The 12,948-nt window shown below is 38.7% G+C and overlaps 1 protein-coding gene across 1 annotated transcript in view; it reads left to right on the top strand.

The window, feature by feature from the left end:
* Positions 1–12,948, top strand: part of KIAA1328 — a 172,203-nt gene that overhangs the window by 66,822 nt on the left and 92,433 nt on the right. The window contains exon 6 of the mRNA XM_082782847.1: positions 254–381. Within this exon, the coding sequence (XP_082638973.1) occupies positions 254–381 (128 nt within the window). The remainder of the gene's footprint in view (positions 1–253; positions 382–12,948) is intronic.

Below are 12,948 nucleotides of genomic sequence, written 5' to 3'. Positions count from 1 at the left end.
GCTGTCCCTTTTCCAATGATAAAAGAATTTGGTGCAATTCTTCTTTTTCCACTCTCTGAATAGAAAGAAGGTTGTACTTGAACATTCATCTCTAGACAGATTTATCATCATTAGGCAGTACTCAAACACATGGTATCTGTTTTTAAATTGAACTGTTATGGATCTAAATCGGATTTACACAGAGTAAGTTAGTATGTATTTGACTCTAACTATTCATGAAACAGTATTTTTTCCTTAACTTCTGATGTCTCACCTCTCCAGCAACAGTACAGAGAATGCCAGGAACTTTTGAGCCTTTATCAGAAGTACCTAGCTGAGCAACAGGAAAAACTAACGCTCTCCCTCTCTCAACTCAGCAGTGCCAAGGAAAAGGAGCAGCAGGTAAGCTCTTTTTTCCATCTTCTTTTTTAATGACATCTCCAAAACATCTTCTCTCTTCTAGAACTGTAAATTGAGCACATTGTCTTGTATTTTACAATGTTGGTAACTACTTAACGATTGGTGTCCCATGACCTTCCCTTAATATGTGGATTACAGGAAAACAAAAAAAATGAAGCAAGTTTTGGATCAATAAAATGGGTGAAGTTAATTGACCATGTTGTACTGCAGTAGGAACCATAGGAACCCATGCTTTTGCTAAGCAAAAAGATAAGATGCTCGTCTGTTTTCTGTCCTTCTGTTTCTTAAACAGTGAAATAATTACAGTCACTATAGATGCAGCCTTTCAAATTTTCACTGTGGCTTTTGATGACTGAAAAGGAGATTACAGATGATGTGTTTGGTCAATAAGAGCTTTCTCAAGTCTGTAAGGCAGCCCATCTGATTTGAGCTGTTTATAGAAGACCCATAATTATTTATGCTGTTTAAAAACAGAAAACATTGACTAGAGATACAATGTGTTAAATTAAGTGGTAAAATGGTTCTCAGATGTATATGCAGAAAGACTTGAAGACATGGTTGCTAAGATTTTTTTCTGATAACTACGTACTTGATTTGTATCCCTGCTGATAGCAGATGATACCCTGAAAATTAAGGCAATTTATGCAAGTGCTCTACCTAATGTCTTTACCTACTATTCTCTTTCAGTAGTTTCCATCAGTAAGTCTCCATTCAGAGGCTGTCCTACCTTAAAAAAAATAATAATAATAAAAAGACCATGCCATTTTTAATAGGTTGGGCACTAGATCTTCTGCTGATGATTGTTTAAGACTTCTAGTTTGGCTAGAGGTAAAGTCATCAGTGCAGAGTATCCAGGAGGTGGCCTGACTCTGGACTCTGCTAACAGAACTGTACAGACAGATCCTACTTCTCAGAAGCCCGTGAAGTCAGGGCTGCTCTTTTAATTTTATTCAAGGAGCAGGCAGCAGTACTGACTTCACTGGCAGTAGGAACAGGTTATTATGCTTTTTTAAAAAAAAAAAAAATAAAAAAAAATGTTGCATTTTGTCAAGCTTTTAGCTTTATAAACATTTCATTTATATTCTTTTATATTTTTATCTGCCATCCATTTTGTGATGGCTTGAGTTCAAAGCAAGAACCTTTTGTTTTCTCTGAGAATGGATGATGCCTGTGTTCTTGCCTGTGATATGCAGCCCGCTGGGGTTCTTGGTGGAAAACAGTCTAAAGGAGCCCACGCAGTCCAGCAGAACTGTGACAGCTGAGTTTGGGTTGATGCTGTTACTTCCCTGACGTTGAGTTGTGCTTGAAATCTTTCACCTTTAGCATTTCACCTTTAAATACGTGATTGTAAAGGCATGTGGTCTAATTCCATCTACAATTCTAATACAGAAATATAGATAATAAGAAGCCTTGATCCTATTAACTGTCAAATTAGCACCTGAGCTACAGCAATCCATGTTCATCTCTTGTTCTTCTGTCTTCCTAAGCACTCTGTCAGTGTACATACAGAGACTTCTCTGAACTTGTTTACTGACTTCATGTGCAAGTTCTATCAAGCTTATCTTTGATCCCATTATTTCTTTATACTTACAGGCACTTTTGTCCACAAATGCAAATTCAGATATTATATCTAGGTTTGTCTTGACATTTTATTTACAGTACCTAGTGTACAGCTCCAGCCTAGCAGGTCTGAAATTGCCCTAGCCTTCTTGCCCTGTACAAAGCTTTGTAGGCATAGATAAAAACTGTCAAAGCACGTTTCAGCTGGTCTGTCTCATAATTTGCAAAATCTTTGTAATGTTCCTAGCTTTCCTCTTCAGTTTTCTCTTCTATGTAATCCTGGTGATCATGGAGCTGTTTATTTCTTGAATGCATTTGGTTTTATAATTTGTTACCTTTTTTCCTTCCAAACAATCCCTTCATGCTAGGTTTCTCCTCACAGCTCGAACTGTGGAGAGATTTGCAGGACTGCCTCGGTACTTCAGTTCTTTCCATACCACACTCTTCCATGCTACAGTTATCAAAAACAAAGGAAAATTGCTGTGTTGCTTTTTGGACCATCGTGTTATTTTCACACACCTCTTTTGCTGCGCCCTTTTGTCACTTGTCTTAATAACAGAACTGTGAACTCCTAGGGTCATCATTGGTCTCTTATGTTGTTCCTTTTGGGTGTTGTCTTAATACAGCAGTTCAGCCAAGCCTAGGGCTTGCATTTTGGTGTCCTGCCTCATTAGGTAATGTTGCAGAGGAGCACGGCATGGAGGGTTTCTTGGGAGGTAAGAACTGGGGGGGGAGACATAGCCAAAACCTTTCCTCATGCTCTGAGTGCTCCTTATTCCTGCTTTCTGCCCTGATGAAGATTCTACAGTCTCCCCTGTATTAATTTTAAGGTGGAGTGTGAAAAAAGTCATCTGGTTCTGGTACTAGGCTAAGGGAAGTCTTCCTGACTTTTGTATGAATCCTTGACCATGGGGAATTTTCTCTATTGTTTGTTTTGACTAGAGAAGGAAATTCTGGCTGGCTGGCTTTAAATCAGTAGATACTAGCTTGCTACCTAGTTTTCACTTCTTTGAACCCTCTAGATGAGGTAATCACCCAATTCAGGTGCCCGCTGACGTTAGAGGGGCATCTGTGCTGCAGCGTATGATGTCGCTCTTATTTTTCCTGTGTCTTTCAGAAAGACTGGACTGTACAGTTATAGTCTGTACCGAAGCATGGCTTTGTTATCCCTGTTAGGAGCTGTTCTTTCTCGTTTCTGCTAATTTTTCCTTTTTTTTTTCTTTTTTTTTTTTCCCTACTTGTTTGTTTTGATTAATTCCTAATGCTACACTTGTATCTTGACATCACTTGCTTTTTGTCTGTCTGGCTCCCTCATTCTTGCTGTACAATAATGCTGACCATGATCTCCCCTTTCCTCTGAGCTTAGACAGGAATTTGAAAGCATCTCCTCTTGGTGTCTAAATGCCGGGGCTTCGTGTTAGAATAAGATAATTAACAGGTCAAGAGAACTGCAGTGTTAGCGAACTGCCATGGCATTGTTGCAGAAAGGTGGAGTTGTACAGGAGGAAAGCGACTGCAGTAGCTGTGCACACATAGCTGAAATGCAGCCCTGGTTCTCAGATGGACTGAACTAATGCAGCTACTTTGGTGTTAGCTTTTATTTTTGTCTGTTTTAGCATCACATAATGGTAACAATAATTCTGAAGTCACGTTTTTGTCTTACCTGATACTGCTTCTTTATAAGAAAAGCTAGCCCTCGAAATTTAAAGGAGGTGGTAGTGACATAAAAATGTGGGGAAAATGGTGGTGAGATGATTTAAGACAGAACTCTCGTGGAGTCAATAATCAGTAACTGGAACATGGAGCTTCCTTTTTTGTGAGATAAAGTTAATTCCATTTGAAAAGATACTTAAGGTGACATGAATTGAATTATTCAAACTGGCCTTCTCAGCATTAACTCTAGGTTAATATCTCATGATGCCTGTGGTTTCATTACAGGAGTTTTAAGTACATAACTTTTTATAATAAATTCAATACCTAGAAGCTGAACTGAAATTGGTTTACCTTCTACCAACCCATAAAAAGAAGCATTAATTGTAAAGTGAATATTAAAGTGGTCACTAAAGTTGACTCAGACAGATTCAAAGAGATAGCTCCTGTGTAAAGGAAGTGAAGAGCTCTACTGAACAATAGGCTTCTGCCCTGATGTTAATAGAAAATACCATCCATATTAAAATGTAGTTAAATCTCTTGTATCAAAAATGATTTTTGAATGTTCTTGCTGCAGCTCTCAACTGTGCAGTCTTGGCCATTTTCAGAAGCTTTACATGGAGATGTAAAGAAAATTGCCCTTGTTCTAGGTAATCAGGTCTGACCTAGTTACACAGTTGCTGCTTCAATGCCATCTCAAACAGTGGCAAGAATCCAGTTTACTTTGGCAAGTTGCTGGCTGGTGAATTTGTACACGTTCTGCAGCACAGGGTGGGACTTCACTCACAGGAATGGCAGAGGAGGCTGAGTTTTTACAGCACTGGGATTCTCAAGCTATTTCACCTAAAAAGAAGGATAATGCCTGACCTGTAGTCTCAGCTTTGCCTATTAGCTTTTGAATTTACAAGTACAGATGGCAGCTTTTGTTACTTATTTGTAGAAGATTATCAACACATCTGCTAACTCCCTTGATTTACATAGGTTCTTGTTGCGTATGTGTTTTAAGCTTGGGTTCTCCCCCCCATTTATAGAAATGCGATAGGTATGGGGTAGAATTGTAAGCAGAAAGGAGTATCAATAAATTATTTTCCATGGGATATCTGCACTCACCCCTTCCTATATATTATGCCATCTGTTTCCTGTTGTTTGGTGTTTATATTTCAGTAATGCCAGAGGCCCTTGTCAGGAATGAGGTACTGTTGTGTACTAAGCACTGTGCAAGCATACTGAAGGACATGGTCTGCTTTGGGAAGATTGTAAAATCTTAAGAAGATTAGCTTTTTGGGAGGATGCTAATGTTTTTTTACCTTTTTTATTTAATGTTGCTATTTCTCATGAGTTGCTTGTTCATCTTAAACATTGTTGACACAGTTGTGGTGTCATTTCACAGTTAAATCCAAAGGAAGCCTTTTCTTGAAAGGACTACAAAGTCTTGCTTTCTTTTCATGTCAGGGACTAAAATTCATGTCCATATCATTGTCATTTTTTGCCTTAATAAGGGTAATTATATACTAAAGCTTCAAATATTAGTTATGATTATTTTCTCTTTTGAAAAAGATACTGAAACAAGTCAATCTTCAGAAACCTTTCCTTTCTGATTTTCCCCAGACTTCTCCATTCCTCTTCTTTCAACACGAGTCACCTTTAAACACACTCTTAGTTCGCTTAAAGAAAAAAAAATCCAACATATGCAAAGGGTTTTGAATGCTATAAGGTAAACCTGCATGATAGAATTTACTTTGTCTGTTTACCCAGCTGTACTGGAACAATGGATGAGCCTATCTGAAATATACTTGAGAACTGGGATAATAAATAAAGAATTAATTTGACTGTTGTCCCAGAGGTATTGGAATAATTTTAGGAGGCCAGACAGAGACAGAGGTTTAGCTTGAGTAAATACTGTGAATAGCCTTTCCTTACCTGTGTTACTTTAGGCAAAACCTCTGATCTCTTTCTGTGCGTCTCTTATCTGTGAAAGGAAGATAATGCTTTTTGTCCTCATTCATTCTGTTTTCTGCTGAGAAAGCCAGGTTTTGGGAATCTCTTCATGTGTGTTCAAAGTGTTTAGCAATATTTCAAGCTTAGTGTCTAGAGTAGGCTACCATGTGTAAAGGAAAAAAAAAGGCATGTGTTTTCTTTTACCTCTAGGTTACGTGTCCTACTAGATTTATCTGTCTTTTCTAAAAAATGCAACCTCAAACAGCAATGGAGATGCACGTAAATGTTTAATCTAAAAGGAAACATCAGTATTGAAATATCTGTGCATTGCTAATATTCCCAGTGTAACTACATCTGCTCTCAATCCTCTGGAAAAGTGTGCCATAGCAGGACCATTGGGCTCTCATAACAGCCCTGTCTACTCGCATGCAGTGAATGATGCTGTATTTTAGTGGTTGTAAGCACTTCACTCTCAGTTCTCTGCTTAAGTGAGGACTGAGCAATTCACTGCTTAACAGATCTATGCTGCTTGACTGTCTCTTTGCTATTGTTCTATTGTCTTCATCAAGTTTGTCTTTAGTCTCTTTAGGGTCTTTTGATTTTCATTTTCTTTGAAGGTTCCTCTTTGTTTCATCCACCTGGCTTTAAAAACTGTCTCTCATGTGTAAATCTTTTACTTAGGTGGACATTCATATCAGCTGTCTATTTTTCTGTTGAGGGATAAATCTGGAAAGAAGGCAATGCCTTCTCTTCCAGCAAAACATTCCATTCTCTTGGCCTCATAAGCTTTTGATGATATTGCTGTTATTGTCAAATGGTATCTCTGGACTTTGAGAATTTAAGAAATCCCTAGGACTGACTGTTCTTTGAGGACCTCCTGTTCTTGAGCACCAATTTACAAACTCCTAGGTAAGATATTGCAGTTACTTCAGTGTGACCCCTATAGTGGCTCTTGGGAGAGAGTTTTGTGACCACACTCGCAAGCATCCTCTACATCTCCTTTTGAAGTGTGGGTGAAGATTCTTCAGTGAATATAAGGTCTCATAGAACTGCATTTGCAGTCAAGATGTTTATTATACGCTACAGGCCTTGAGGAAGCAAGCTTCTGTTCTGCCCTTCACTCTGTGGAGTTAGCTATACAAGTTCTTTATCACTGTCAAGCAAACAACCCAGCTGTCTACCAGTATGCTGGCACTTTAAGTATTGTAGTCCATCCAACCTATGCATATGTCTTTGGTTCTGCTGTCTTTGGCCTTTTTTTGAATGTTGAGACTCTTGAAAGTCAAGTTTCTTATGTACATCCAGTGCCCTCGACTTACCATTTTCTACTATCGAGAAACCTATCTTATAAGTCTCCTCTAAGCCAGTCAGGTCCTTTGTGTTGTGATCAAGATTACATGTGTGAATTTTCTGACTTGTTGAGAACTAGCCTTGGAGACATACAAAACTGAACTGAACAAGGAACCTTGTTCAAGTAACTTTGAAACTGGCCTTTCTTTGGGAGGGGTTTGGAACAGATACCTTGAAGAGTTTCCTTCCAGCCTGAATTCTTGTGTGATTCTATTCTTTGCTTTCTCTTCCCCATCCCTCTTCAAGAGAGAAATCATCATGTAAAAACTTGCTGTGGTAAGAAGTGAAAATGCTTCTGGGCTAATAGCAGTAGCCCTGCAACTGGACCCTTATTTCTGAAAGTCGAAATGATTGGAGTTGCTGTCTAGCTGTTGAAAAGAATTAGAGGCTGTAGACTCATCTAGAACTTCATAACCTCAGTGACATTATGCAGAAGTTTAAGTTCCCGATAGTGGGCACGATCTTAGTGATTATTATTATTGTGAAAGGGAAATTGGCTACCATCTCTTTCGTGCAAAGCATACATTTTTGTGTTTTGATCGGGTTGCTTAATTTGAAATACCTTTGTTTAATGAAGGCCAGGTTCAGGGCACTCTAGGTTGGTCTTCATATGGCAGAAAGATTTTTTGTGAGAGCCAAGGCTGTAATTTTCTTACAGCGAAGAGGGTGGGAATTCGTTATCTGTCTGTACCAGGATGATTGCCTGCAGAAATATCTCTTCGAGTTAGTTCTGAATACCCTAAGATTTAGCTTGAGTTTTTCATTTTGAGCTGCAAGAAGTTCAAACTTAAAGTTTGTCTGATTCACAGCTTGCCACTTGAAGTTTATAAGGACTCTTCTGGACTTTCCTCCTTGGATTTTATCCACTATAGAACAAATTTTAAAGTTCTTGAGTCAGCTTATATGTCTATATAAGCAGAATATATCTGGTATGGTGACATCAGCAAACATTATGCATCTATGGCATTTGTTGCAGGATTGTGTACAGGCTGCATGCAATTATGGTTTAGAACAGCCTGATCACCTGTCTCTCAAGAATTAATCCATTAAATGTCATTCCATAGCATTTTTTGGTTGCCATCTCTTCGTAGCAGATGCCAGCAATGTCTGAAATGTCCTACATTCAGGTTTATAGCAAATACCTGTTTGTCTTAATTTCGGAAATTCACTCTTATGATTTCAGTTTCGGGCATATGCGGACAAAGACCATGCAGACACTCAGGACTATCATTAACCAATGATGATTCATAGTACCATCAGCACAAATGGGGATAAATGAGTTTTCTTTTGTCTATGCAGAGAAGCTGCCAATCTGAAACTATTGCTGTCAAAGCCAACTACATAGATACGTGGCTTCTCAGGGTGGCAGAGCTATTTCCTAAGCTTTAAAGTAGGGGAAAGGACGTGATGTCCTCTGACCCATCTCTGAGTTCTGGATTACCCAGAGGTGGGTGTCTGCCTAGAAACGAACAGTCACTCCTAGCCAATCTGTAATAGATACCTGTGATTCCATGTTGTCTTTCCCCATCTGTTTTCCTCTCCATTAGCAGCAGTATTTCTGTTGGCTGGAGCAGGCCAAGCAAGTTCAGGGTGGATTCTGTTTTCCAATTGTAACCTCTGGAGTTGGGTTATGAATATCAGTACCTTAGTTGAAGATTATCAGTTCACAGTATGTCTGATGAATGCATCTGCTCTAACTCTTCAGATGGAGGATTTCTCACAATGAAATAAGGACCTTGGTGCCTTGATGCAAGGTCAAGGACCCACTCTTGTAGGCAATGTTACTTTTAAATCCCAGCAGAAGAATTTTTACTCAGTCACATCAGGAATGCCATTTGAGTCAGGGGGCACTCATGTTGATGCCAACAGGAAGAAAAAAAAAAAAAGACCTTAATTTTAATAGAGAACTTGTTTCATTAAATAGCTTGATTGGCTGCAAGCATAAAGTACCCTGTGAGCTATTCTGGATTTCAGGTGACGGCTGTGGAGACTACTTCTCTTCCTGAGATCTATACATTCATCACATAAACTTTAATTTTGACAGTGTCTACCGTTACAAGTTATTGGCACAACTCTTCTTTTGGGATTTTTATCTTTCAGTGGCTCTTTCAGTCAGGCACTCCATGACTTCAGGTGACTATGATTTTGGGATAGTTATTACTGTCCCTCATAATGAGTGTGTACATTTTGATATGATGTTGAAGGAGATTGTACAGTTACTTTTGCTTGTAGCTTCTTCAATAAGTGTGTGTCTCTTGTGAGACCCTAGAGGTTTTGCAAGTGAGTGGAGGAGAGCAGCTAGGATGCCTAGCACTGTTCAGCCAGCAGCATTTCTGTGAATATATGTGAGAAAGATTTGCTTGTGTACCTTACCAGCATGCAGGAAGCAAAAAACTTCCTGTTCTGTGCGTCTGGGAGCATGTCCAACCATCATGTGAACATGTAGGCAGATGGACTTGTAACTTCTTGTTTCTCGAACCAGTACGTAATGTGTGGTGAAGATAGAAACCTCTGACTGAAGCACCAGCACAAGTTCAGCATTCACAATTCAATTGATAAACACGTAAGCAAGCTTTGAGTACAGTATTGTCTATGGCTGTGAAACAGTGTTATTTCCTACTTTTTCTAAATCTTAATACAGAGATAAGTGGCAGTTTGAGGTTTTTTTTTTTTTTTTTGTGATTTGAACATTCTAGTTGATCTACAGACATCAGCCTTTTGCAACATTATCTTGGGCCCTTTATGTGGATTCTGTAGCTTCAGATAAAACCAAGAGCCAGTGGTATGTCTGGAGCAAGTCCTTTTTAGTTGTGAAAATAAGTGAATGGTCTTTAAATATTTAGGCCTTTTTATTTTTGTTTCATCCATGGGAATGTCATTAAAGGGACATGAGAGGTTTTGATTAATATTTTTCATTACTTTAGCTGACCATGAGAGTTTTGCATACAAGTGAACTACTGGGGCTGCTGCTATGGTCTACCAAGTAGGTGAGGGCTGGCAAGCAGATGCATTGGGATCTAATTTTGTTCTGCTGCATCTTTTGCCATTGAGTTATTTAATTGCTGTCTGGCTTTGTTTCGTGTTCTTTAAATAGGAGATGATGCCCACTGTTTGTTAGAGCATGTAAGCTCTGTGAATTTGAAATGTTATGTAAATGCAAAGATGAATTGTTGATTTAGTTATGAATTTAAGATACTGTAAGGAGAGCTCAGTTGGTCTGGGACTTCCCTGTACATAAGTTAATTCCTGTAAAAAGACAGTCTGTTTGCCAGTGCTGGTTTAAGAAGAATAAGTGCTTAACATGGGGAAAAGCCTCCAATGCTGTATGATACAGGGCAGATACACACATTGTGTGATTCTCTTCACGGGCATGTTTATTCATCAGAGATAAAAGGGATCACATAATCTGAAGTGAAGAATCAGCACTTCTGCAAGTAAAACATGAGAAGAAAACACTGGAGTGTTCTATTAGCTCAGCACACACCTATGCATTCTTATCAGCTGTTTTTTAAGCATTAATTCTATTCTAATGGCTTAACCAAAGTACTATTGTTGTGACAATGTGCTTACTTATAACTGTAGAATTAAATGTAGAGGAGTACAGATTGAAAATATATTTCATAACTTGGAGATTTTGTGTTTTGTTAGGCTACATAACTCAGTGAACACTCACATATTAGAAAGTTACTTCCTGATAACATCTTCCTAACTGTGTGTGTGATAGCCTCAGGCAGTCGAGTCCCTGTGCTGAAGGCAGGAGTGAAGGTGAGCGACACCTCCAGAAGGTGACTCAGATGCAGCTCATGATTCAGTTTAGATGAATCCAAGCATCTTTATCTGAAATCCTTGTTACTTGATCATATATCAAGATACTCCTTTTACCTTTTCATGAATGATTAGATAGCATCATCATTAAGACAATGAACACTGAACACAAAATTGCTCAATCCTCAGTAATAAGACCATATTTTTCTTAATGTAGTGTGTTTTTTTTTTCCAGGCACATCACTGATGATGTTTATTTGTTTAACTAGTCCCTTGCTTTAAAATTTGTAAATATTTTAAGTGTTCCTTTTAATTTGTCTTCAACCTTTTGGACCTACGATTCTAAACTTCTGTCTAGGAGCGTGTATCAGGTGGCAGGCTGCCAAGCAGGCATGGCAAAAATCAGGATGTTCATTCAGCCCTTTAAACTTTTTTCCTAATAGGAGAATGCTAATGGTTTGGTATAAGAGACAAGTATTTCAGTTATAATAAATTAGTAATAAAGTGTGTACGAGTATTATGGAAATCTTTTGAAATGTCAGAAACATTGTAAAATGAGGAGTGGGTTATTTTTTAAAAATCAAACAAACAAAAGCTCAGCAAAAATCTCTCCTTACAGAGTAAAGTTCCTAGTGAAATCACCAAATTTTAGTTCTGGTGGTATTGGTGAAAGAACCTTCCTGTATCACAGTTCAGTGGACAGGAAGGTTTGAGACACCTGAGCAGGTTTTGAGACACCTAAAGGGGACTCTCCAGCCACCACAGCAGATGAGCCACTTCTCAGTGGCAGGGGGTTAAGAAAAGTGCATCCTACCATCTTCTGGTATCAAACAGGGTTCATTTGTTTGGGTGGCAGATGCAGTGTCTCACTATCTTTGCTAACAAACGCAGGCCAGTATAAGACCAGGAGGCAGCTGGTACAGCGTGACAGCCCCCCTGGGACCAGAGGCCACGGTGCTCCTGGTGCCTGCATAAAGCCTGGCCCGGAGCTGGGAACTGCTGCCACAGCACAACCCTCGCTGCCACAGGACGGGGAAACTTCTTTCTGTGATGGTCACGTCCACGTAACGAAGACTTACACACCCCTAACAGAAAGCTGGTCCTCCCAGAAGCTGGTCCTCGCAGTTACGATTTTTACATGTATTTATCCCTTTCCACAAAGGGGCAATTAAACTCCCATAAGTCTGCCAAATTTATTACATTCTGTCTGCCTAAATATTTCCTGTCATTTCAGTTGAATGTGGCATTTTCTGGTTCTTTTTATCTTACAACTGCTTAACTGTCACACGTTCTCTCTGAGCTGGTTAAATGTCAAGGGTGGAATAAATTATTATTCACATACTGTTATTTGTACAACTGTAGTATTTGTGTTGGGGACCAATATCCCCTTCCACTAGGTAGGCGTAGCACGGCCCCGTATCTGAATGATGGTCACTGTTCCAAAGTAATCACAATGCCAGTGTCTTGCAGCATTTTTTTTATCATTTGGAGATGAAAGCTGCTTTATAGATAAATGTAGGATGATTATATTGAGTAATACTTACTGATACATATTTCTTGCATAAATTTGAGTTTCTATTTACATTGCTTCCTGTAAATGCCATTGTTAATAGAGTTCTGACATCTTATTTCCCTTATTGCTGTCTCAGTAGCATTTTATTTCTGATGTTTTAATAACTCAATGTAGACTGAAAGGATAAAACTGAGGGAATTGACTGAAATAATTAGACCCTGATTTGTCTGGCTGTCCAGCACCTGACAAACACATCTTTGACATAAACAGAATGAAACATTTTTGCTATTAACCACTTACAAATAGCTATTTTGGCAGAGCTTTGAAACTATTGAATTCTCAGGGCATATTGTACTGGGTAAGGCACCAATTCAGGATTTTTCTTTTGCCTTTGTGACTCCTCCTTCCTGTCTGTGTTGAAGGAGAGTCATATTTAGTAGCTTCACAAAAACTCAAAAGCAGTTAGTGTAGTTATCACCCTAACAAACTGAGTATTTCTGAGAAAGTGGAAATGTTCCCATTTCAATTTCTGGTTAATGACACACTTGAGTATGGGATCTGAAATGTCAGTCTTTGTATTTTCAAACCTGTAGAAACTTGAATAAAGCTTATACATAAGAGCAATCAACTCTGATAGCAGTAGGCTAAATATCGGTTTCTGAAAATAAATTTTATATGAATCTATTCTCCAGACAATTTGACTTTTAAATGTTTAAAAATGTGACATCTTTATATAAGTGAATACAGATTGAGGCAGGAGCTATAAAAACTTG

The sequence above is a fragment of the Aythya marila genome (assembly GCF_965140915.1).
Source record: "Aythya marila genome assembly, chromosome: Z".
Classification (NCBI taxonomy): domain Eukaryota; kingdom Metazoa; phylum Chordata; class Aves; order Anseriformes; family Anatidae; genus Aythya; species Aythya marila.
The sequence above is the reverse complement of the archived record's forward strand: the minus strand, read 5'-3'. Positions and strand labels throughout refer to the sequence as shown.